The 23,474-nt window shown below is 29.8% G+C and overlaps 1 protein-coding gene across 2 annotated transcripts in view; it reads right to left on the bottom strand.

Moving 5' to 3' along the window:
• The window catches only part of LOC130899338 (zinc finger protein castor homolog 1), a 158,336-nt gene that overhangs the window by 41,101 nt on the left and 93,761 nt on the right, over nucleotides 1–23,474 (bottom strand). For both annotated transcript variants that reach the window (XM_057809217.1, XM_057809216.1), the window contains exons 4-5: nucleotides 19,224–19,600; nucleotides 16,702–16,792 (exon numbers count right to left, since the gene is read on the bottom strand). In XM_057809217.1, the coding sequence (XP_057665200.1) occupies nucleotides 16,702–16,792; nucleotides 19,224–19,600 (468 nt within the window). The remainder of the gene's footprint in view (nucleotides 1–16,701; nucleotides 16,793–19,223; nucleotides 19,601–23,474) is intronic.

A 23,474-nucleotide genomic window follows, 5' to 3' on the forward strand; every position in this document is an offset into this window, starting at 1 on the left:
AAAAAGGAGTAAAATCGGATAAATAGTTTCGGAGTTATATCAAAAAATGTACCAAAAACGTGGATTTTACGACAATATGGGGCATAACACATGATGTTATGGTGATTTTTCGTGACAATATAGCAATTTTATATATGCATTTCATAGTTAATATAATTAGCTTGTTATAGGAAGAAAAAGGAGTAAAATCGGATAAATAGTTTCGGAGTTATATCAAAAAATGTGCCAAAATAGAAGATTTTACGATAATTTGGGGCATTACACATGATGTTATGGTGATTTTTCGTGACAATATAGCAATTTTATATATGCATTTCATAGTTAATATAATTAGCTTGTTATAGGAAAAAAAAAGGAGTAAAATCGGATAAATAGTTTCGGAGTTATATCAAAAAATGTGCCAAAATAGAAGATTTTACGATAATTTGGGGCATTACACATGATGTTATGGTGATTTTTCGTGACAATATAGCAATTTTATATATGCATTTCATAGTTAATATAATTAGCTTGTTATAGGAAAAAAAAGGAGTAAAATCGGATAAATAGTTTCGGAGTTATATCAAAAAATGTGCCAAAATAGAAGATTTTACGATAATTTGGGGCATTACACATGATGTTATGGAGATTTTTCGTGACAATATAGCAATTTTATATATGCATTTCATAGTTAATATAATTAGCTTGTTATAGGAAGAAAAAGGAGTAAAATCGGATAAATAGTTTCGGAGTTATATCAAAAAATGTGCCAAAAATGTGGATTTTACGACAATTTGGGGCATAACACATGATGTTATGGTGATTTTTCGTGACAATATAGCAATTTTATATATGCATTTCATAGTTAATATAATTAGCTTGTTATAGGAAGAAAAAGGAGTAAAATCGGATAAATAGTTTCGGAGTTATATCAAAAAATGTACCAAAAACGTGGATTTTACGACAATATGGGGCATAACACATGATGTTATGGTGATTTTTCGTGACAATATAGCAATTTTATATATGCATTTCATAGTTAATATAATTAGCTTGTTATAGGAAGAAAAAGGAGTAAAATCGGATAAATAGTTTCGGAGTTATATCAAAAAATGTGCCAAAATAGAAGATTTTACGATAATTTGGGGCATTACACATGATGTTATGGTGATTTTTCGTGACAATATAGCAATTTTATATATGCATTTCATAGTTAATATAATTAGCTTGTTATAGGAAAAAAAAAGGAGTAAAATCGGATAAATAGTTTCGGAGTTATATCAAAAAATGTGCCAAAATAGAAGATTTTACGATAATTTGGGGCATTACACATGATGTTATGGTGATTTTTCGTGACAATATAGCAATTTTATATATGCATTTCATAGTTAATATAATTAGCTTGTTATAGGAAAAAAAAAGGAGTAAAATCGGATAAATAGTTTCGGAGTTATATCAAAAAATGTGCCAAAATAGAAGATTTTACGATAATTTGGGGCATTACACATGATGTTATGGTGATTTTTCGTGACAATATAGCAATTTTATATATGCATTTCATAGTTAATATAATTAGCTTGTTATAGGAAAAAAAAAGGAGTAAAATCGGATAAATAGTTTCGGAGTTATATCAAAAAATGTGCCAAAATAGAAGATTTTACGATAATTTGGGGCATTACACATGATGTTATGGTGATTTTTCGTGACAATATAGCAATTTTATATATGCATTTCATAGTTAATATAATTAGCTTGTTATAGGAAAAAAAAGGAGTAAAATCGGATAAATAGTTTCGGAGTTATATCAAAAAATGTGCCAAAATAGAAGATTTTACGATAATTTGGGGCATTACACATGATGTTATGGAGATTTTTCGTGACAATATAGCAATTTTATATATGCATTTCATAGTTAATATAATTAGCTTGTTATAGGAAGAAAAAGGAGTAAAATCGGATAAATAGTTTCGGAGTTATATCAAAAAATAAACCAAAAACGTGGATTTTACGACAATTTGGGGCATAACACATGATGTTATGGTGATTTTTCGTGACAATATAGCAATTTTATATATGCATTTCATAGTTAATATAATTAGCTTGTTATAAGAAGAAAAAGGAGTAAAATCGGATAAATAGTTTCGGAGTTATATCAAAAAATGTACCAAAAACTTGGATTTTACGACAATTTGGGGCATAACACATGATGTTATGGTGATTTTTCGTGACAATATAGCAATTTTATATATGCATTTCATAGTTAATATAATTAGCTTGTTATAGGAAGAAAAAGGAGTAAAATCGGATAAATAGTTTCGGAGTTATATCAAAAAATGTACCAAAAACGTGGATTTTACGACAATATGGGGCATTACACATGATGTTATGGTGATGTTTCGTGACAATATAGCAATTTTATATATGCATTTCATAGTTAATATAATTAGCTTGTTATAGGAAGAAAAAGGAGTAAAATCGGATAAATAGTTTCGGAGTTATATCAAAAAATGTGCCAAAATAGAAGATTTTACGATAATTGGGGGCATTACACATGATGTTATGGTGATTTTTCGTGACAATATAGCAATTTTATATATGCATTTTATAGTTAATATAATTAGCTTGTTATAGGAAGAAAAAGGAGTAAAATCGGATAAATAGTTTCGGAGTTATATCAAAAAATGTACCAAAAACGTGGATTTTACGACAATTTGGGGCATAACACATGATGTTATGGTGATTTTTCGTGACAATATAGCAATTTTATATATGCATTTCATAGTTAATATAATTAGCTTGTTATAGGAAGAAAAAGGAGTAAAATCGGATAAATAGTTTCGGAGTTATATCAAAAAATGTACCAAAAACGTGGATTTTACGACAATATGGGGCATTACACATGATGTTATGGTGATGTTTCGTGACAATATAGCAATTTTATATATGCATTTCATAGTTAATATAATTAGCTTGTTATAGGAAGAAAAAGGAGTAAAATCGGATAAATAGTTTCGGAGTTATATCAAAAAATGTGTCAAAATAGAAGATTTTACGATAATTGGGGGCATTACACATGATGTTATGGTGATTTTTCGTGACAATATAGCAATTTTATATATGCATTTCATAGTTAATATAATTAGCTTGTTATAGGAAGAAAAAGGAGTAAAATCGGATAAATAGTTTCGGAGTTATATCAAAAAATGTACTAAAAACGTGGATTTTACGACAATTTGGGGCATAACACATGATGTTATGGTGATTTTTCGTGACAATATAGCAATTTGATATATGCATTTCATAGTTAATATAATTAGCTTGTTATAAGAAGAAAAAGGAGTAAAATCGGATAAATAGTTTCGGAGTTATATCAAAAAATGTACCAAAAACGTGGATTTTACGACAATTTGGGGCATAACACATGATGTTATGGTGATTTTTCGTGACAATATAGCAATTTTATATATGCATTTCATAGTAAATATAATTAGCTTGTTATAGGAAGAAAAAGGAGTAAAATCGGATAAATAGTTTCGGAGTTATATCAAAAAATGTACCAAAAACGTGGATTTTACGACAATATGGGGAATTACACATGATGTTATGGTGATGTTTCGTGACAATATAGCAATTTTATATATGCATTTCATAGTTAATATAATTAGCTTGTTATAGGAAGAAAAAGGAGTAAAATCGGATAAATAGTTTCGGAGTTATATCAAAAAATGTACCAAAAACGTGGATTTTACGACAATATGGGGCATAACACATGATGTTATGGTGATTTTTCGTGACAATATAGCAATTTTATATATGCATTTCATAGTTAATATAATTAGCTTGTTATAGGAAGAAAAAGGAGTAAAATCGGATAAATAGTTTCGGAGTTATATCAAAAAATGTACCAAAAACGTGGATTTTACGACAATATGGGGCATTACACATGATGTTATGGTGATGTTTCGTGACAATATAGCAATTTTATATATGCATTTCATAGTTAATATAATTAGCTTGTTATAGGAAGAAAAAGGAGTAAAATCGGATAAATAGTTTCGGAGTTATATCAAAAAATGTGCCAAAATAGAAGATTTTACGATAATTGGGGGCATTACACATGATGTTATGGTGATTTTTCGTGACAATATAGCAATTTTATATATGCATTTCATAGTTAATATAATTAGCTTGTTATAGGAAGAAAAAGGAGTAAAATCGGATAAATAGTTTCGGAGTTATATCAAAAAATGTACCAAAAACGTGGATTTTACGACAATTTGGGGCATAACACATGATGTTATGGTGATTTTTCGTGACAATATAGCAATTTTATATATGCATTTCATAGTTAATATAATTAGCTTGTTATAGGAAGAAAAAGGAGTAAAATCGGATAAATAGTTTCGGAGTTATATCAAAAAATGTACCAAAAACGTGGATTTTACGACAATATGGGGCATTACACATGATGTTATGGTGATGTTTCGTGACAATATAGCAATTTTATATATGCATTTCATAGTTAATATAATTAGCTTGTTATAGGAAGAAAAAGGAGTAAAATCGGATAAATAGTTTCGGAGTTATATCAAAAAATGTACCAAAAACGTGGATTTTACGACAATGTGGGGCATTACACATGATGTTATGGTGATTTTTCGTGACAATATAGCATTTTTATATATGCATTTCATAGTTAATATAATTAGTTTGGGATAAATAGAAAAAAAGACCGAAATCGGACGAATAGTTTTGGAGTTATATCAAAAAATGTGCCAAAATAGAAGATTTTACGATAATTTGTGGTATTCCACATGATGTCATGGTGATTTTTCGTGACATTATAAAAATTTAATGCTTGTATCCTATAGTAAATATAACTAGCTTGTTATAGAAAGAGAAATCGGATGATTAGTTCAGGAGTCATATCAAAAAATGTACCAAAAATTTGGATTTCACGACAATTTGGGGTATTCCATATGTTGCCATGGTTATTTTATATGATGTTTTCAAAATTCATAAATTTTTTTCACAGTAAATTTAACTACTTTCCAGAATATAAAATAATTTTTTAATTGGACAAATAGTTTTGAGGTTATTTTGGTAAATATGCCAAGAGTGGATTTTACGATAATATGGGCCATTTTACATGCTGTCATGGATATGTCACGTGATAATTTCAAAGGTTATATATTGATTTGGTAGTAGATTTCTTTAGCTTTTAGAAAAAAAAAAGAATTCCTCAATAGACCATATAATTTTGGAGTTATAATGAAAAAGGTGAAAAAAATTGACACGTTTTTGACGTGTCGCCCTAGTTTTTTTATGATATTCAATAAAAATTTTTTCATATATCTGATAGAGAATTTAACCAAATGTCAGAAAAAATATATTGATTTTTGATTACACAAACAGTTAGAGTAAAATCGAAAAATATGCAAAAAATTGATTTCACAACAGTACGCAGTTTTAGTGTGCTAACATAGATTTTAAACGAAACTTTCGACTGAATTTTTTATGTACGTCTGATAGAGAATTTAATCAGCTTTTAGAAGAAAAAAACAAATTCCAAATCAGACGAATACTTTCCGAGTTATAACCAAAAGAATACTGACATTAGAAAAGTACAACTTCTACGTTTATGGCAACCAAACCCCTGAATCAATTTCAATATTATTAACATCAATCGACTCAAAATTTAATGTATGGAACATAATTTTCGAGATGTATACAAAAAACTGAAATAAATACCATTATTTTGAGGTTTTTGGCATGTTTTCGCGTCTTGCGATAAGAAAAACTTTTAAAAACAATCGAAATAATAGTAAACCAACCCTGAATCAATAGGAATTTAATTCATGCATAAGCTCTTGAAGATCCCGTATAAAGAATTAAAATCATTAAGAATTCAAATTGCAATAATCAATGACCTCGTACATCGTTAACATGAACGTTGACGTAAAACCAAAAAAAGAAGAATTTATATTTATTTCTGATATTTACTGTATCATTGTGTAGTCACCGCTAACATTTTACGAGCCGAACTGGCTAAATTCCTTTTGAGGAACAGACCACAACAAAGAAAATGAACGAGTACGGGACCCGATTTGCGTGAATGGGCAGTAAATATTTGAATAAAGTGAAAGAAAGAGTTATCGGTCATTTTAATATCATCATTGAAAGTTATTTATCTACTTGATGTATTTTCTTCGATTCTACTTGGATATATACACCGTGAATCGAAATAATCTCTTCAGCACACACACGAAGCAACGATTTTTTATATACCTTTTGACATTTTGTGACGTATAATACATCAAAATGACAGCCGTGGGGTAAACAATTGATTTTCTCGTATGTATCAAGCAATTTATGAATATCAGTAGCTATTTCGCAATAAATCTGGTATAAATAATAACTATTAATACAAATCATACACAAATTTACGACAAAAACATTTGTTTATTCCACGACGATCATTTTAAAATGATCATCAGGTGATTTTGACGGTTCGTTTGATTGCTTGATGAATCCACGTGTACTAGTCGTGTAGGTGTACAAAAATCAAACTAATAGTTTCAAGAAAAACTTTTATTGGTTAATTTGTATAAAAGGCATGAGATACAAATATGGAGGGTTTAAAAAGGTATCATACCAGTTCAAAATTGATGATAAAAAGATACAAAACCGGTAAAAAATGTTGTTTATTATACAAATTACACTCAAGAACGCGCCTGTTGCTTGTCATACGTCGTATGTCAAAGTCTTTCATTTCGATCTGCTAAAAATAAATGGGAAATTATGATTATTATAATTATTATTATTATTAATATTAAAGATGAGGGTAGTTTATTGAAGTGGGTTCAAATTGTTGATAAAAAGAAACAGAACATCAGTTTCTATATATCTTTACCTTATTCTGATTTCGATGACGTCAAAATTTCGAGAGATGGGAACGGCAATATAACACGTATCTATTTTTAATATTAACTCTATGGAATGAAGAGATTTGTTTGTGAAAAAGGCGTGCAGGCATGAATAAACTAGCAGAATGAAGCAACCCAAAACGCATGAAACAAAAGCAAATCTACAGTTACCTCCACCAAGGTTAACTCTAGGTAGCAAATACGCGCGAAAAATAAACTAGATATTAACCTACAAAAACATTTTCCAAAAGAAACAAACTATTTCTATATTAAATAGTCATTAGACCGATAGTAGTTTGTGCTAGCGAAACGTGGAAACTAAATAAAACTAGATCGTGTGACTGACACGCAGATGGCGCTGTCATTGTCAAATGACGTTTACGAACTACAAGTTTGACATTTCGATTTGTCAGAAAAAAGTGACAGCTATTTGAGTGACGGTTATTTTTAAGACAATATCGTTTTAATTTATTATTGCTTGTTGATGAAAAAAATACTGTATAAGCTCAGCCATGACTTTCAAAGTTATTGGTTTGGTGAATTTAAACGTGGTCGTACTGATGGTGAACGTTCTGGTCGTCTGGTTACTCCAGAAAACACCAAAAAAGTCCACAAAGCTTTTTTCGAAGTGGTTGTCGCGTTTACTTACAGTCGATCAAAAACAACAACGTTTTGATGATTCAGAACAAGTTTGGTCTGGTTTACACGATTTTTTTCGTCGATATGTTACAATGGATGAAACGTAGATCCATCACTTTATTCCTGAATCAAATCGATCATAATTTGAGTGGACTGCAGTCGGTAAACCACGTCCAAAGGTACAATAATCAACTGGGAAGGTTATGGTTTCAGTATTTTGGGATGTACGTGGAATATTGTTCATCTACTAACTTTAAAAGTGCTAGATAGTAGATAGTGAGTACTATATAGAGTTGTTGGATCAAAAATCAAAGAAAAACGGACTCAAAAACCATTATTTTGGTAATGATGGTTAAATAGAATAAATTACATTTCGAATTACTATCTCGTCCACAGTATAGTCCAGATTTGGTCCCCAGTGACTACTAAATACCAAAAAAAGGTTGGTTGGTAAGAAAAAAATAGATATTAAGAGCCTGTACGATCTAGAAGACTAAGATGGCTGGAATGGTTAGAAAAAACGATATAAATATGTCAAGAAGACGTAAAAAATGAAGAAGATTCACAAAGTGGTGGTGTGCGAAGATAAAATGGGATCTAACAGATGACGGAGTTCTTAATTGGGAGGTGAAGACAAGAGATAATGGAAGAGAAATTTTAGCAGGCTATAGGGTCGAAATGGCAAATTACAAAATGATAAATTTTATCGTTATACTTTTTGATTTCTTATTTTGATGGAGCACTGTGAAAATTATCGATACATACACGATTTTTTATACAAGAAGATTTACTAATTGCTCGAGAATTTGATGGATAAAACGATGGGCTGCTTTCCGTAATAAAAGTCGTACTATAAATAGTTTATCGTCGGTACTTGAAGGAAAAACTAGTTTCGCTATACGAAAACAAAAAGCCAAACTAGGTTTTATTGTACTGTAAATCAAAGTTTATTATATTTGCGAACATTGTAACTGTTCGACGAATATCGTTAATTTTTACTGGATGCCCATGATATGGGAAAACAATTTTATTAGTTGAGATCATTGAAAACAAATTGATATCGATATTGATGGAAGAGACCTTTGATAATAAACTGTTATAACGATCCTTTTCAAACCAAACTGGATTTTTAATATTTGTATTGATGTTTTACTTTACATTCGACTTGTATGAAAATATTTGGTTTTGTTGTAATAACCATAGAGGTTTCTTCAACGTGTTTAATGTTATTTTCAATTTTGCGTGAAGTTCTCATTAGATTTTGCCCAAATCTTCGGTAAAGAAAATACTTATGAGGATGTTTACCTTTATGTACCTCCCAGTCCTCTCCATAGATGTAGAATTTTACTAAAAATTTGGAGAAAAAAGGGAGCCCATAAAAAGATATCCAAAGAAGTCAATTGGCTGTTTTTTTTTTGGTTAGCAGCTCTTGCTTTAACACTTGGAGGCGATTAGGTTAGGTTTGATTAGTCTATTTGATTCTTGATTAATTCCAGCTTCATTATACTTAAAAAAGTTAAGTTGAACTTATTTCCACTTTTTCCAGTTAAGTTTAACTTGTTTCAACTTATTTCGACTTCCTTCAACTTAATGAAACTTTTTTTCGTACATCTTCATTCATTTCCAGTTATTTTCACGTAAAATTAATTAATTTGAACATAATTTAACTTAAGTTAGAGTAATCCCAGCTTCATTATATTTAAAAAAGTTAAATAGAACTTATCTTAACTTATTTCCACTTTTTCCAGTTAAGTTTAACTTGTTTCAACTTATTTCGACTTCCTTCAACTTAATGAAACTTTTTTTCGTACATCTTCATTCATTTCCAGTTATTTTCACGTAAAATTAATTAATTTGAACATAATTTGACTTAAATTAGAGTAATTCCAGCTTCATTATACTTAAAAAAGTTAAATAGAACTTATCTTAACTTATTTCCACTTTTTCCAGTTAAGTTTAACTTGTTTCAACTTATTTCGACTTCCTTCAACTTAATGAAACTTTTTTTCGTACATCTTCATTCATTTCCAGTTATTTTCACGTAAAATTAATTAATTTGAACATAATTTAACTTAAGTTAGAGTAATTCCAGCTTCATTATATTTAAAAAAGTTAAATAGAACTTATCTTAACTTATTTCCACTTTTTCCAGTTAAGTTTAACTTGTTTCAACTTATTTCGACTTCCTTCAACTTAATGAAACTTTTTTTCGTACATCTTCATTCATTTCCAGTTATTTTCACGTAAAATTAATTAATTTGAACATAATTTGACTTAAATTAGAGTAATTCCAGCTTCATTATACTTAAAAAAGTTAAATAGAACTTATCTTAACTTATTTCCACTTTTTCCAGTTAAGTTTAACTTGTTTCAACTTATTTCGACTTCCTTCAACTTAATGAAACTTTTTTTCGTACATCTTCATTCATTTCCAGTTATTTTCACGTAAAATTAATTAATTTGAACATAATTTAACTTAAGTTAGAGTAATTCCAGCTTCATTATATTTAAAAAAGTTAAATAGAACTTATCTTAACTTATTTCCACTTTTTCCAGTTAAGTTTAACTTGTTTCAACTTATTTCGACTTCCTTCAACTTAATGAAACTTCTTTTTGTACATCTTCATTCATTTCCAGTTATATTCGCGTAAAATTAATTTATTTCAACATAATATAACTTAAGTTAGAATAATTCCAGCTTCATTATATTTAAAAAAGTTAAATAGAACTTATCTTAACTTATTTCCACTTTTTCCAGTTAAGTTTAACTTGTTTCAACTTATTTCGACTTCCTTCAACTTAATGAAACTTTTTTTCGTACATCTTCATTCATTTCCAGTTATATTCGCGTAAAATTAATTTATTTGAACATAATTTAACTTAAGTTAGAGTAATTCCAGCTTCATTATATTTAAAAAAGTTAAATAGAACTTATCTTAACTTATTTCCACTTTTTCCAGTTAAGTTTAACTTGTTTCAACTTATTTCGATTTCCTTCAACTTAATGAAACTTTTTTTCGTACATCTTCATTCATTTCCAGTTATATTCGCGTAAAATTAATTTATTTGAACATAATTTAACTTTAGTTAGAGTAATTCCAGTTTCATTATACTTAAAAAAGTTAAATAGAACTTATCTTAACTTATTTCCACTTTTTCCAGTTAAGTTTAATTTGTTTCAACTTATTTCGACTTCCTTCAACTTAATGAAACTTTTTTTCGTACATCTTCATTCATTTTCAGTTATTTTCACGTAAAATTTATTTATTTGAACATAGTTTGAATTAAATGGAATTAAATGAATAAATAAAATTAAATTTCAGCTTAATTATACTTAAATTCAATCTATTTCGACTTGCATCGACTTTTTGCCCATTTTTTCATCACTCAAAGTTAAGTTGCACTTATTTCAACTTATTTAGACTCATCTTAACTCAACTGAACTTATTGCTCTACATTTTTATTATTTTCTATTACGTTAAAACGAAATTAACTCATATTAACATGTTTTAACTTGTCTCAAAGTATTTCTATACTTTCAAGTTAAGTCGAACATGTTTCAACTTATTTCGACTTTTATTGACTTAATCAAACTGTTTACCCTACATATTATTTTATTTGCATTTATATCAACGATAAAACATTCATTTCAACATAATTTAACTAAAATTAGAGTAATTAAGTTCGATTATACTCAAAAAATTAAGTAGAACTTAACTCAACTTGTCTTTAAGCTTATTTCCATTCTGCAAAGTTGAGTTGACTCATTTGAACTCATCTCAACAGCCATATTGACATTTTTGTATAAACGTGAGTTTTATTTGTTATAGGACAACCTGTATATAAGTTTTATTAAGATTTAATTATAAAATAAAGAAGAAAAGAACGTTTCCCATCGTATCGACTTGAAAATCCTTACAACGAAACGCACACGTGTTGAATTTAAATATAATAAAAAAGTACCAAAATAAAAAGGTTTAGAATTTCAAATTTCATATAAAAGGGTTTATGTAATACAAAAAAAAACTACCTTATTTATCTTTTAACCCTTTCAAATATCGAATAAAAGAGTTCACATACGTTTTAAGGATTTTAACAATCGACCAACCGAAATTCTCGCTAAAAAACTATTCAATTTTAGGTTAGAGTACGTCTGGTCGAATTGTGTGAGTACAAGCAGTCGATGAAGTTTACGAAGAAAAACTTTACGATGAAAATCGGTGTACGTTTGGTCGATTGCTTTTTAAAAAACTACGTTTGAGAAGTATTTATTTTCTGGCTATAAGGGCTTACTTTAAACATGTATATACGTAATCTGGGGGTGCCCTGATAATATTGATCAACAGGGTCGGAATAAATAATTTTTTTTATACGACGAGATTTAAGTTTTAGATATTAAATTATTGTTTACGTCAATTAAAGTTGAATTATTATCAAAACACATATTTTTTGTCTTTATCTTCTTCAATTTATTATTTATATTAAATTAATCACTTTCTCTTTTCTTCGACTTTAACCTCAATTCAATTCGTTTTCTTCTTTCTCTAAGTCTGCTTCCTACTGTTTTCTTGCTGTTATTTATCAGTTTTTAATCGTTTCTTCAAATTTTTGGTCTTTATTCCAATTATTTCAAGTCCTTTCCATATTTCTTGTATTATCATCGGTTTCTTCTAAATTATATAGATTTTCTTGCATTCATTTCACTTTCTTCATTCTCCGATTCTTCTTTTTATCATTTTCTCATTATCTTTGTCTTTATTCATCAGTTTTTGTTCTTTTTACCACATTTCTTGTCTATATCTCGTCCACTTTTATGTTCCCTCAATTTCTTTCTCCACTAATTCTATTTTTGTACTGTTTATTGGCTATTATAAATCAGTTTTCAGCTTTTATGTCAATTTTCTTGTCTTTATCTCAATCATTTCAATTATTTTCGTACGTCCATACGCTAATTTCACTCACACATTGTATATTCATCTTCCATTTTTTAGCGCACTTATTTTTTAATCTAATTTGAATTTATTCATACTCAAATCATAGAAAACATACGATTAAATAATAGTTTGAAATAAATTCGAAAATATTCGACGTTGTTGCGGCAAGTCCGTATCTGAGTACGTTATTCTGAAGGGGTTAGGGAGGGTTTAAATACGGCAGCCGAATTTTTAATAACGTAAAATACTAATTTCGGTACACGGTTCAACATAAAAGATTGAATTTTACACATGGCGTGTTACACGTCAAAACTGGACGGGTATTGGGTGAAAAATGAAACCAATCAATAACTTCATTTCGAAATGTTTCGCAATCGGCTTCTTCTTTTTGTAATTTTTAGCGGTTTTATGCCTTTAGAGGTATACGTATTCATCATTCAAAAGATTATTATTTGTGGTTGAGAAATTCAATGATTATTTTTTAAGATTTCTTTTCGTGATTCAACACATTGCAAAATGGAAAATTTAAACGCTTCAAATTTTACATAATTATTTAAAAAATAATTGTTTTTACCAAAAATTCATTTGGTCGGTTTCTTTATCATCCGATATTCCACGTGCGTTTCGACGAGACTAAATACTGTTTACACCACAACTACACAAACACACACAAATACACTGTCTGACACGCTGTTTCGTCGAGACTGAAGACTGTTTACATCACCACTACACCAACACTCACATTTACACTGTCTGACGCGCGGTTTCGACGAGGCTAAAGACAGTTTACATCACAACTATACCAACACACACAATTACACTGTCTGAGACAGAAGGTAAACAGTTTACCTGCTTGGAAATTTGAAAACTATGTTTTCAACTGAACACAATTTTTGGAGGGTATTTTTGAGATGATCTACGAGGTGATTGCGAATATAAACTTCGTTTTGACGAGAAGAACCAGTTTAATGGTTTGTACCACATTCTTCCTAGATTCGGGGGATAATCTTCCCTGTCCTTATCATCTAGAACCACGATAAGAACCTTGTGTATTGTCGGATACTCTTTTCTAAAGAAGAACGCCTGCAGTTTCCTGTGAAGTATATCTAGGTCTGTTTGAAACTTCTCTTCAAATCTCTTCTTCAATATAAATTTTTATTTTTGAATGATTTATAATAATCGAGGATCTATTTGATAAATGGAAACACCTAAAATCGCATTTGAGATGAAACTTGTGAAGAAAATTAGAATAAAACAAAATTTCAAACTTTATGGGTCTTTCGAGATGAGCCAAATTCAACAAAAGTCGAAGCGAATGGTTACAAGTTGTTTAGATGTATTCGTCGTTCCATTAGAGCAACTAAAAACGGTCAATTCCGATTGGTACATCTCCATTTGTTTACCAGAACGAAGACCATTCGCAGACGACGAATCATTCTCCACCAAGAGACATCAGTTTAAACCGGAACGTATTTGAGCAGTCACAGCATCGAATTGATGGATCATCCGCCTTATAGACCTTATTTGACACCCAATGATTTGTTCTTATTCCATAACTTTTATTACAAAACGTTTTTTAAATGACTACAAAATTGATTTAAAAAATTTCTTGGAATAGACACAGAAAATGTGTAATGTCTTTTGAAACAAATGGGTGTGTGCGAAAAGGCTTTTAAAAACTGACTAAAACCAACCAATTCTTTAGAATAATAATACAGAAACGTTTCATTGGGCACGTCCGGAATTTTCTTTGAATGTGAAAGTATTTTACGATCATAGGCGTAACGAACGGCGCGGTTGCTTTTTTAATTACAAGGTGTACAAATTAATTAACAGAATCTTTTCTATAACTTCGAAAAATCGAATCGCAACCATCAACACATTTCGGTAAGTCTTAACTGATTCAGGATATTCGGGATAATCAGATATTTCGATCGAACCATGGCATTGTCGTCCTTTACAATTCGGCAAAGTTTGAAGCGAAACCAAAAAGTCAGTTACGAAGATTTACTATTTTATAACCTCAAAAGTTTTTTTAATATGAATGGAATCGCGTATTTAGCTACAGAATATACAGCAGAAGATGATGATGATGCATTGGAACTTGGTACTTGGGGTCTATTTGAGAAAACTAGTATATGAACCCCAAAAGAATCAGGATTCAGTCGCCAAATATAGGAAAAACTATCATTTAACTGGAAACCATCATCAGACCAGTGACTTGGAGGACGTTCTCCACTTATAAAGACATCTTCTCTTGGTCTCCATTCAATAATTATCCTGGTAATGTTATATTTGTCCCATTATCCCTCGGGAATGGATCTAACATCGCTAATTACATTCTTACATGCTTTACCTGGATTTTGTTTATAGTAGCTTTTGTTAAGGATTTCTGGGGATATCGGATCTGAAGACAAGATTGAGCAAGTCTAATTATCTTCCCCAGGTAGATTTCGTGTCCCAAAGACTAATTTTTTTAATACTATCACTTTCTATCCATAAGTTTCCACTCAACTCAAGGTTTGTTGGAAAAGCACTGTGAAAATTAATTGCAACCAAGCTCAAAGAAAGGTCTCAAAGGGCTTAGGTTGAAAGCGTATAATACGATAGGCTGTACTTGTAATATTAAGACTTTAGAAAATTATTTGAAATTGAATTTTCAGGAAAAAGTCTCTCCAAGAAATTTTTCCCAATTTGGAAACTATTTTGGACATTTTTTATAGGATTTGATCGGAAAAAACATGATATTGAGGTTAGGTTAGGTTATGTTAGATTAGTTTAAGTTACGTCACTACCAAATTTTTTTCCTTACCTAGAGACTATTTGGTTAGATGATTAGAAGTAGAGGAAACATATTTTATTTGGTTTCCAGGTGGGAACCAACGTCCTAACTTAACCAAATCTAATGTAGCTCAATCTAACCTAAAAATCGTGTTTTTTTTTCGATTGAACCCCGTATAACATGTCTCCCCTACCTCTAATTATCTAATTTTACTTCACAAAATTGTTTTTAGACGAGGACACACATTTCAGAGTGTCCTAGCTTAACCGAATATAATATAACTCTATTCAACCTAAAAATCGTGTTTTTTTCGATTAAACCCCGTATAACATGTCTGCCCTACCTCTAATTATCTAATTTTACTTCACAAAATTGTTTTTAGACGAGGACAAACATTTCAGAGTGTCCTAGCTTAACCGAATATAATATAACTCTATTCAACCTAAAAATCGTGTTTTTTTCGATTAAACCCCGTATAACATGTCTCCCCTACCTTTAATTATCTAATTCTAGTTAATAAAATAGTTTGCAGATGAGGAAAAAACATTTTGGGCGTCCTAACTTAACCGAATCTAATATAACTTAACCTAACCTAAAAATCGTGTTATTTTTCGATTAAACCCCGTATAACATGTCTCCCCTACCTCTAATTATCTAATTCTAGTTAATAAAATAGTTTGCAGATGAGGAAAAAACATTTTGGGCGTCCTAACTTAACCGAATCTAATATAACTTAACCTAACCTAAAAATCGTGTTATTTTTCGATTAAACCCCGCATAACTTGTCTCCTCCACCTTCAATTATCTGCGTAACAAAATAATTTCTAGGTGAGGAAAATTTTTGAGCTATTTTTGCCTGGATCTCCAATTCTAAATAATCGCTAGGTTTTCTTTCTGTACGAATATTTAAATAAACAAAATGAACGACATTATTTGTGATTTATATTTATTTATATATGCTATAATTTACCCATTCCCCCTTAGATCCGCCACTGCTTGTTTCTATCTCATCGATACAGTTTTAATCTTTTAGTTATGGTTATTAGGAACCCGTATTCATGGTAGAAATAATTTTCTAAATAGTGTACGTAGAAGAAAATTGATAAAATTAATTATTGTTATGTTTCTGAATGTACATTTCAAAACTAATAATTATTGCTTAAATTAGTCGATATCTGTGTATTAATAACCAAATTAAATCTTGTCACAATCAATTTAGGACAATTAAAGTCGTGTTTTGTTTAATTTGAATAGATGTTTTTTTCGTTTTTTTTATATCTCAAGTCGTACTGAGATATTTTATTTAATTAAACACCAATTTAACAAAAAAAAAATACGTAACTGAATTTAGGGAAAAAATGTCCAAAACGTAGCCGTCAGATTTTGACAGAAATTACATAGATAAATATGTTAAATACATAGATAAATATGAAAATCTTACCATTTAGCGGATTCGGATCTAGTGGAGGAGGGCTTGAAGATTCAGTCTTTGTTAATTGAGAAAATGGAAGGTAATTTGTAGGAAAAATACCCTGAAAATAAAAAAAAAGCATTAATTTTAGTTACGTACGTAAAAAATACAAGGTAGGACAAAAAGTATCGATCCTAATTTCATTGAACGATTTGTAGACACATAATGAAGACAAGCGCAGTAGAAAATAAAAAAGAAGAAGAAGAAAATTTTATCGATACAATTGGATAGCCCCTCATCTATTTAAAGAAAGTTAAAATAAAGATAATACGAGATAAATAATAAATACCTATAGTAAAATCATGAAAATGTCTACTTCTATATTTTCGGATACGATCTTTTTAACTAAAATATTTTCAAAGATGTCCGACTTCCGAATCTACCGGAAGTCGACTGCAACTTTATTATTTTAAATAGAACACCTTGTATATTAATACATTTTTAAAAACTACGTAAAATTTTAGTATACTTTTGTTTAAAAACTTCTTTCGAAAAATGCATACTTTTTGAGTTATTAATTTTTTTGTAAAAAAATTGACCGTTACAGAGCCTTATAAATTATTTTTTTACGCGGATACCCTTAAAGATATGAAAATGGTTTCTGTGGGATGCTTTTAGTAAGATCAGACGTATTTGAATCTATGTTGAAAAATTCTTTATTTTATACAGGGTGTGTATAAAAAGCGATCAAAATTTAACTTCATAAATATCAAATTTCTTAATTTTTTTAATAGAAACTCCCGGTTTTTTATATTTTAATGCATTTAGGGGTAAAAAATAAGGCAAATTTATATTTACTCTTATATACCTAAATCTCACCGTTATCCAGATATTTAATGTTTTCTGTAAATTTTTAGAGATACAGGAACTTTGAACACTTTATTTACACACCCTATATAAAATGAAAAATTTTTCAAGATAAATTCAACTACTTCTAGCTTTGCTAAAAGTAACCGAATAGAAACCGCTTTCATATCTTTAAGGGTATTTTCGTAAAAAAATAATTTATAAGGGCCTGCAATGGTCAAATTTTTTACAAAAAAATTAAATAACTCAAAAAGTATGCATTTTTCGAAAAACGTTTTCAGACAAAAGTATACTAAAATTTCACGTAGATTCCAAAAATGTATTAATATATAGGGTGTTTTATACAAAATAATAAAGTTACAGTCGACTTCCGGTAGAATCGGAAGTCGGCCATCTTTGAAAATATTTTAGTTAAAAAGATCGTATCCGAAAACTCAAACGTAGAAATTTTCATGATTCTACTATAAGTATTTTGCCATATACAGATATTAACTTGTCGTGGGACACCCTGTATAGTCTATATATTATCTTTTATACGATCTCCTACTTCTTTCACCCACGTAGATCTGTTTTTTTATCGACTTTCTATTATTTTAATTATAACGTTCATTCACGTAAATTTTTATTGACTCCATCTTTTCTTTCTCGTCTTCTTTTTCGTTATTTTCTTCATCTAATTCCATTCGTCTACTAAACATCCATACATGAAAATGTGTAAAACTATTCCAGTTTAATCACAATCTATTAAATGATTATAAAAACTTCTTCCGCTAAATAGATTTACACAGTTTTCTATAAATTTATTCACTAATTATTATTTATATCCATATAATCGCTATCCAGTGTGTTATATTCCATTCATTTAGTAAGTGGAATGAACTATAATTTCTTATTCAATATGTCCCAAAATAGGCCCTCAATAATGTAAATATCATAATTACAACAATGAATTAAAACTTGGCAACGTTGTAAATTGAATAAATAATAAACATCATATTCATAATAATTTGTTTTGTTTATATTTACATTTCCTGTTGGCAGAATTAGTCAGCATGAGACTGTTTCTGAACCTTTTTATAAAATACTTCCCACATAAAAGTAAATTCAGTATTTGATTCGATATTTTTCATTATTATAACGATATAATTATTATTTTTATTATTTTAAATACGGTCCTGCGTTAATTTCAAACAAAATGCTTTTGTTGATTTTTATCAAAGCATTGTTCAATTAGCGTTCGAAATGTAAATGGAATTCTACCCAATTCTCACATAATTTTTTCTCTTTTTACAGAATAATTAAAAATTATGAACAATAAGTTGGAAATTTACAACCAAAAGTTACAGTTACCTGTAATTATGAGAGAAAAATATAGTTTTCTACATTTTAAAATAATTACGACGATATTATCTATACGTCAATCAACTTATTCTAATTTTCTCTTGTACCGTTAGTGAAATAATCTAAAATACTTTTCAAATCTACGCTAACTTATTATTAAAAATAAAAAATATATCGGATATCACCAGAAGTGCCTTATTTATTTTTTATTCGAAACCATATTATAATTATTTGTTGGAATATATGGTATGCAACACTCATGGCATCAATATGCAATTAACAATACCAACGTTGCCAGCTCTCGTTAATAATCAACTATTTCAAGATTATTCAAACATACTAACCCTTCCACTAGAAGAAATCTTTTCCGCGTTGTTTACTTCTTCGTTAACTTTCCGGATGGCTTCAATTTCCGCGCTGGTATACAGCATGTCAGGCGAATGGGATAGGCTGCCGTTTTTAGATATTTGATGTGGCGGTTTTTTACCGATCAAATTTAAGGGTGTACTTTGGCAGGTAATCGGAGTTAATTGAGGTAATCTTTGACTAGATTGTGACGTGGGATAAGTTAGTGTAGGTGTCGTAGGAATGTTTGATAATTTTTGGGTATTATCGCTGGATTTTGGCGATAAGGGGGTAGATGGGGGAGTGGGCGGTTGAGACGGAGGAGTACCTTCTTTTTTAGGCGGGGGATTCAACGTGAAATTTTCAAAGATTTTTCCTGTAACAAAAATAATTTTTATAACATGAGATTTCAAAAAAATTTATTTGGCAACAATGTAACTTATAACAATAAATATGATACTATGTTATATTAGTTGAACCCTTGAAAGTTAAGTTGCCGTAAGGTTGAATATAAAAAACGTCAGCTGTTGCTTATAGAACATTTTTTGATCGTACTTCGTTTTTTTATCCCGAAAGGTCTTATTTGCATTAAAATTTATGACTTACACAAACTACGAAGTAAGAAACTTCCCAAACAAACGTAATTAAAGCACATCTGCTTTACCGAACAAAAAATATAATAAAAAGAACGGGTTGGGTATATACAACAACGCAGGGTATCGATTAAAAATTAAGAAATCCGCTCAAAATAAAACAAAAAAAAGGCAATTCCCAAACATAAAATAACCAATTTATCATTTATTCAAAACAGAAAACAAATGAATTTCCATAGCCAGCTTGATTAAATGAACGATAGTAAGAGAAAGAGCGCTCGAGAAGAGGACGCCGAATCCAGTAGGGCCATCACGTGTGTAGTTTTAAGCATGTTGCCAAATGTATCTTCATAAGTTTGTATTAATAAAATACTGAGTTTAATATAAATGAGTTTTTCTACATTTCAAATAGTAATGTTTTATTGTGTTTTTGGTAAGTATTTTCAATAAATAATAGTGAACGGTTTTTCTCGGCATATATAACGATCTAAAAATCTATATATCTCATAAACCATGAATTTTATCGTGTAGAGTAGTATCTTTTTGTTAAAAAATCGATTAAAAAATTCATTTAAAAATTTCTAGATTGTACAGGTTGTCCCTGTAAAAGCTACGGATAGTTAATCATTAGGTACGAGTCGCCCCTGGCTTTCAGATAGTAGTGTAGAATTATTTATTCCGTTAAATCAACTAAATGGACATACTTAATCATCTATCAAAAATTCATAATGTTCGATTGTATTCTTTAGAAAATATACGTAAATATAAGTTCTGATTTCGTAACTTCAAAGTACTAAACTCAGAAACCAGAAGTCGTATGGGTAAATGTTTTTTATGTCACAGCATTATTTTCACGTCATCTACTCACTCCCGAATTTTTTGTGTAATTTTGAATATAGGTGCTGGATTATGAGGAAATTAAAAAAAATGTGGCAACGTCGTAATTTATAGCGGAAAGAAATAAAAAGAGTTGAACTGATATATAATGAGTGAGACAAGGATAAACATTGTATAAGGAATGATTAATATGCAAAAGAATATATACAATACAGTGAAACACAGAACGTAAAAAAAAATTGTATGTGTGCGGTTTGAATGCCTTTGAGTTATCATATGCGTAGATTTAGGGGTTATATCATTGAATTAATATTTAATAATAATAATATTTCTTTAAAATATACTAATTACTAGTCCCTCGAGGAAGAAGTTGAAGAAAAAAAAGTTGTAAACGAAGCAACCGATAATTAAGGTTCGGTTTTCTTTTATAACTAGATTTAAAAAAAAATGTTGGAAGTAATTACCTGAACCCTTTGTAGGGTTCCTTATTAATATACATTGGAAATTGTGTTTTGTGTCGTCGAGGTCCATATATGTTACTAAATATACATTAATTTTGATGATAGAGCACATTTTTTAATGATTTCGAGTATATTTTCTGACGTGAGGAATTTTAAATGTAAATAATAGCTTCTGGACGTATTTGGTATACGATCTTGATGTTTTTTAACATTTTTTCTGATACGCCTTACGACGTAATTAAAATAATGATGGAGTAATGTGTAAATTTATTTATGAAAAAAAAAGCATGGTTCCCATTTCGAGATAATATCTTATGAGGAAATACGGTGAATATCTCAAAAAGCTATTACCACAGAAATGTAATTAATTTATTTTTAACATTTTTCTCGGAACGTTTCGTGTTCGATTACTTGGAAATTGCGTCAAAAAACGTTCAAATCGACAAATTTAAGTTCAATATAATTAAAATTAACAATTTACATTACATATAATGATTAATTTGAATATAATATAATAAATACGAATTTGTAATAGTTCAAGGTTACGTTCCATAACAATTATTTCATGAATCGTTATTATACAAGGTGTTTTTGCTATTAAAAATCTTCCTACGAAGAAATCTGATAATTTCTAGAATATAGTCTAGGGAACGAAGTTCAAAATTCTAAAAATAATCTTTATCGATGTTAACACTAATGAAAATCCCTTTCCTGCAAATGAAATTTGAAGATTAAGTAAAACAGGTGAGTTAAATGTGGTGATTAAGGTCCATCTTATAAATGAGTCCCTACAAATTGAAGTTTAGAGCATCTGCAGACGATCTTGAAGTTTATAAACCACGTCTACCCGTTGAATACGTTTTGAAAACACTACTCCAGATGGGGATATGCTGGATAGCTCGGAGGAGTATTTGCTGTGGTAATATCAAGCAAACAAAGTCAGATCATCGATCTTTCTTCTTTGTTCTAAGCTCTCCAAGTTTCTGGTCAATTCTGGATCGCTCAAAAAGCGTATTTGTATGGATGGGGTGTTATTTTAAGTCCAGACAAGATTAAATCCTGAGCTGCAGTGCTAACTTGGATTTTTGCTGCATTAAACTCGATTAAATCGCTTCTAGACCATTCCAGAATGTTTCTAGATCGATTTGATGGTAGAAATCTGTTACTGACTACTGATTAGAGTCCTAGTTTAGATCTTCTTGTTACAAATCATGCTTAGCGCTTTCTAAAAACGACCTTGATGTTTATGAACCACGTCTACCTGTTGAACACGTTTTGAAAATACAGCTTTAGATAGGATTATGTTAAACGGCTCGGAAAAGCATTTGCTGTGGCAATATCGATAAAACAAAGTCAGATCATCGATCTTTCTTCTTTGTTCTAAGCTCTCCAAGTTTCTGGTCAATTCTGGATCGCTCAAAAAGCGTATTTGCATGGATGAGGTGTTATTTTAAGTCCAGACAAGAGCTGAGTGCAGGGCTAGCTTGGATTTTTATTGCTTTGAGCTCGATCAAATCGCTTCTAGACCATTCCAGAATGTTTCTAGATCGATTTTATGGTAGAAATCTGTTACTGTCTACTGATTAGAGTGTTAGACTCCATTGGGGACATCAGGGTTAACCTCAAACCTTTCTGGATCGGTCTTTAAGTTAGTTACATAAACCAGGAGGTTCCCGGTTGATTTATGTTTACGAAAACCGTATTAATAGTAGTTGATTTGGTGATTAACGACTCGCTTTTGATTCAAAATGAATAAATTTAACTAATTAAATATCTTCTGGTGTATATAATATCGTAAAACCACCAGCACGTGGGTAATTTTCTAAGGATTTTCGTCCCCAACGAAACAATATTGATATTGAAAACGATGGGTACAAATTATCGTAAACAGTTTTCATTCTAGTGTTACCAGCTTTATGTAATAGAAATCCAGGACATATATTTTGATAAATATTGGAAGTAGTTGAATTTTGAACGAAATTTCAATTGATAGAAACCTAAAATCAAAATGATTTATCAAGTTTTCCGCGGTCAGGATTATGAACGAACTATCAATTATTATCAAGAAAAGGATGATCCCAAGGCATTAATCCCACGCTGCAGTAGTTTCTGGTTTACTTGAACTGCTTGTGTGAAAAAACCCTCTCGACGTAGGGGTTTCTTTTTCTCGAGGGGAGACACGAATAGAAATCAGCATTGCCCCGTAAAAACCGGGATAATTGGCAACCGTGTACAATCCAGTTTGTTATTTTCGTTAGTGTTTATCCTTCTTTAGTCAAAATTCAAACCAAAAGGTATATTTTGTAGCCGATGGTTATGTAAAACGATGTTGATGAAATCTAAATGAATAAATCGTGGA

This window comes from Diorhabda carinulata, chromosome 11 (genome assembly GCF_026250575.1).
Source record: "Diorhabda carinulata isolate Delta chromosome 11, icDioCari1.1, whole genome shotgun sequence".
Lineage (NCBI taxonomy): Eukaryota > Metazoa > Arthropoda > Insecta > Coleoptera > Chrysomelidae > Diorhabda > Diorhabda carinulata.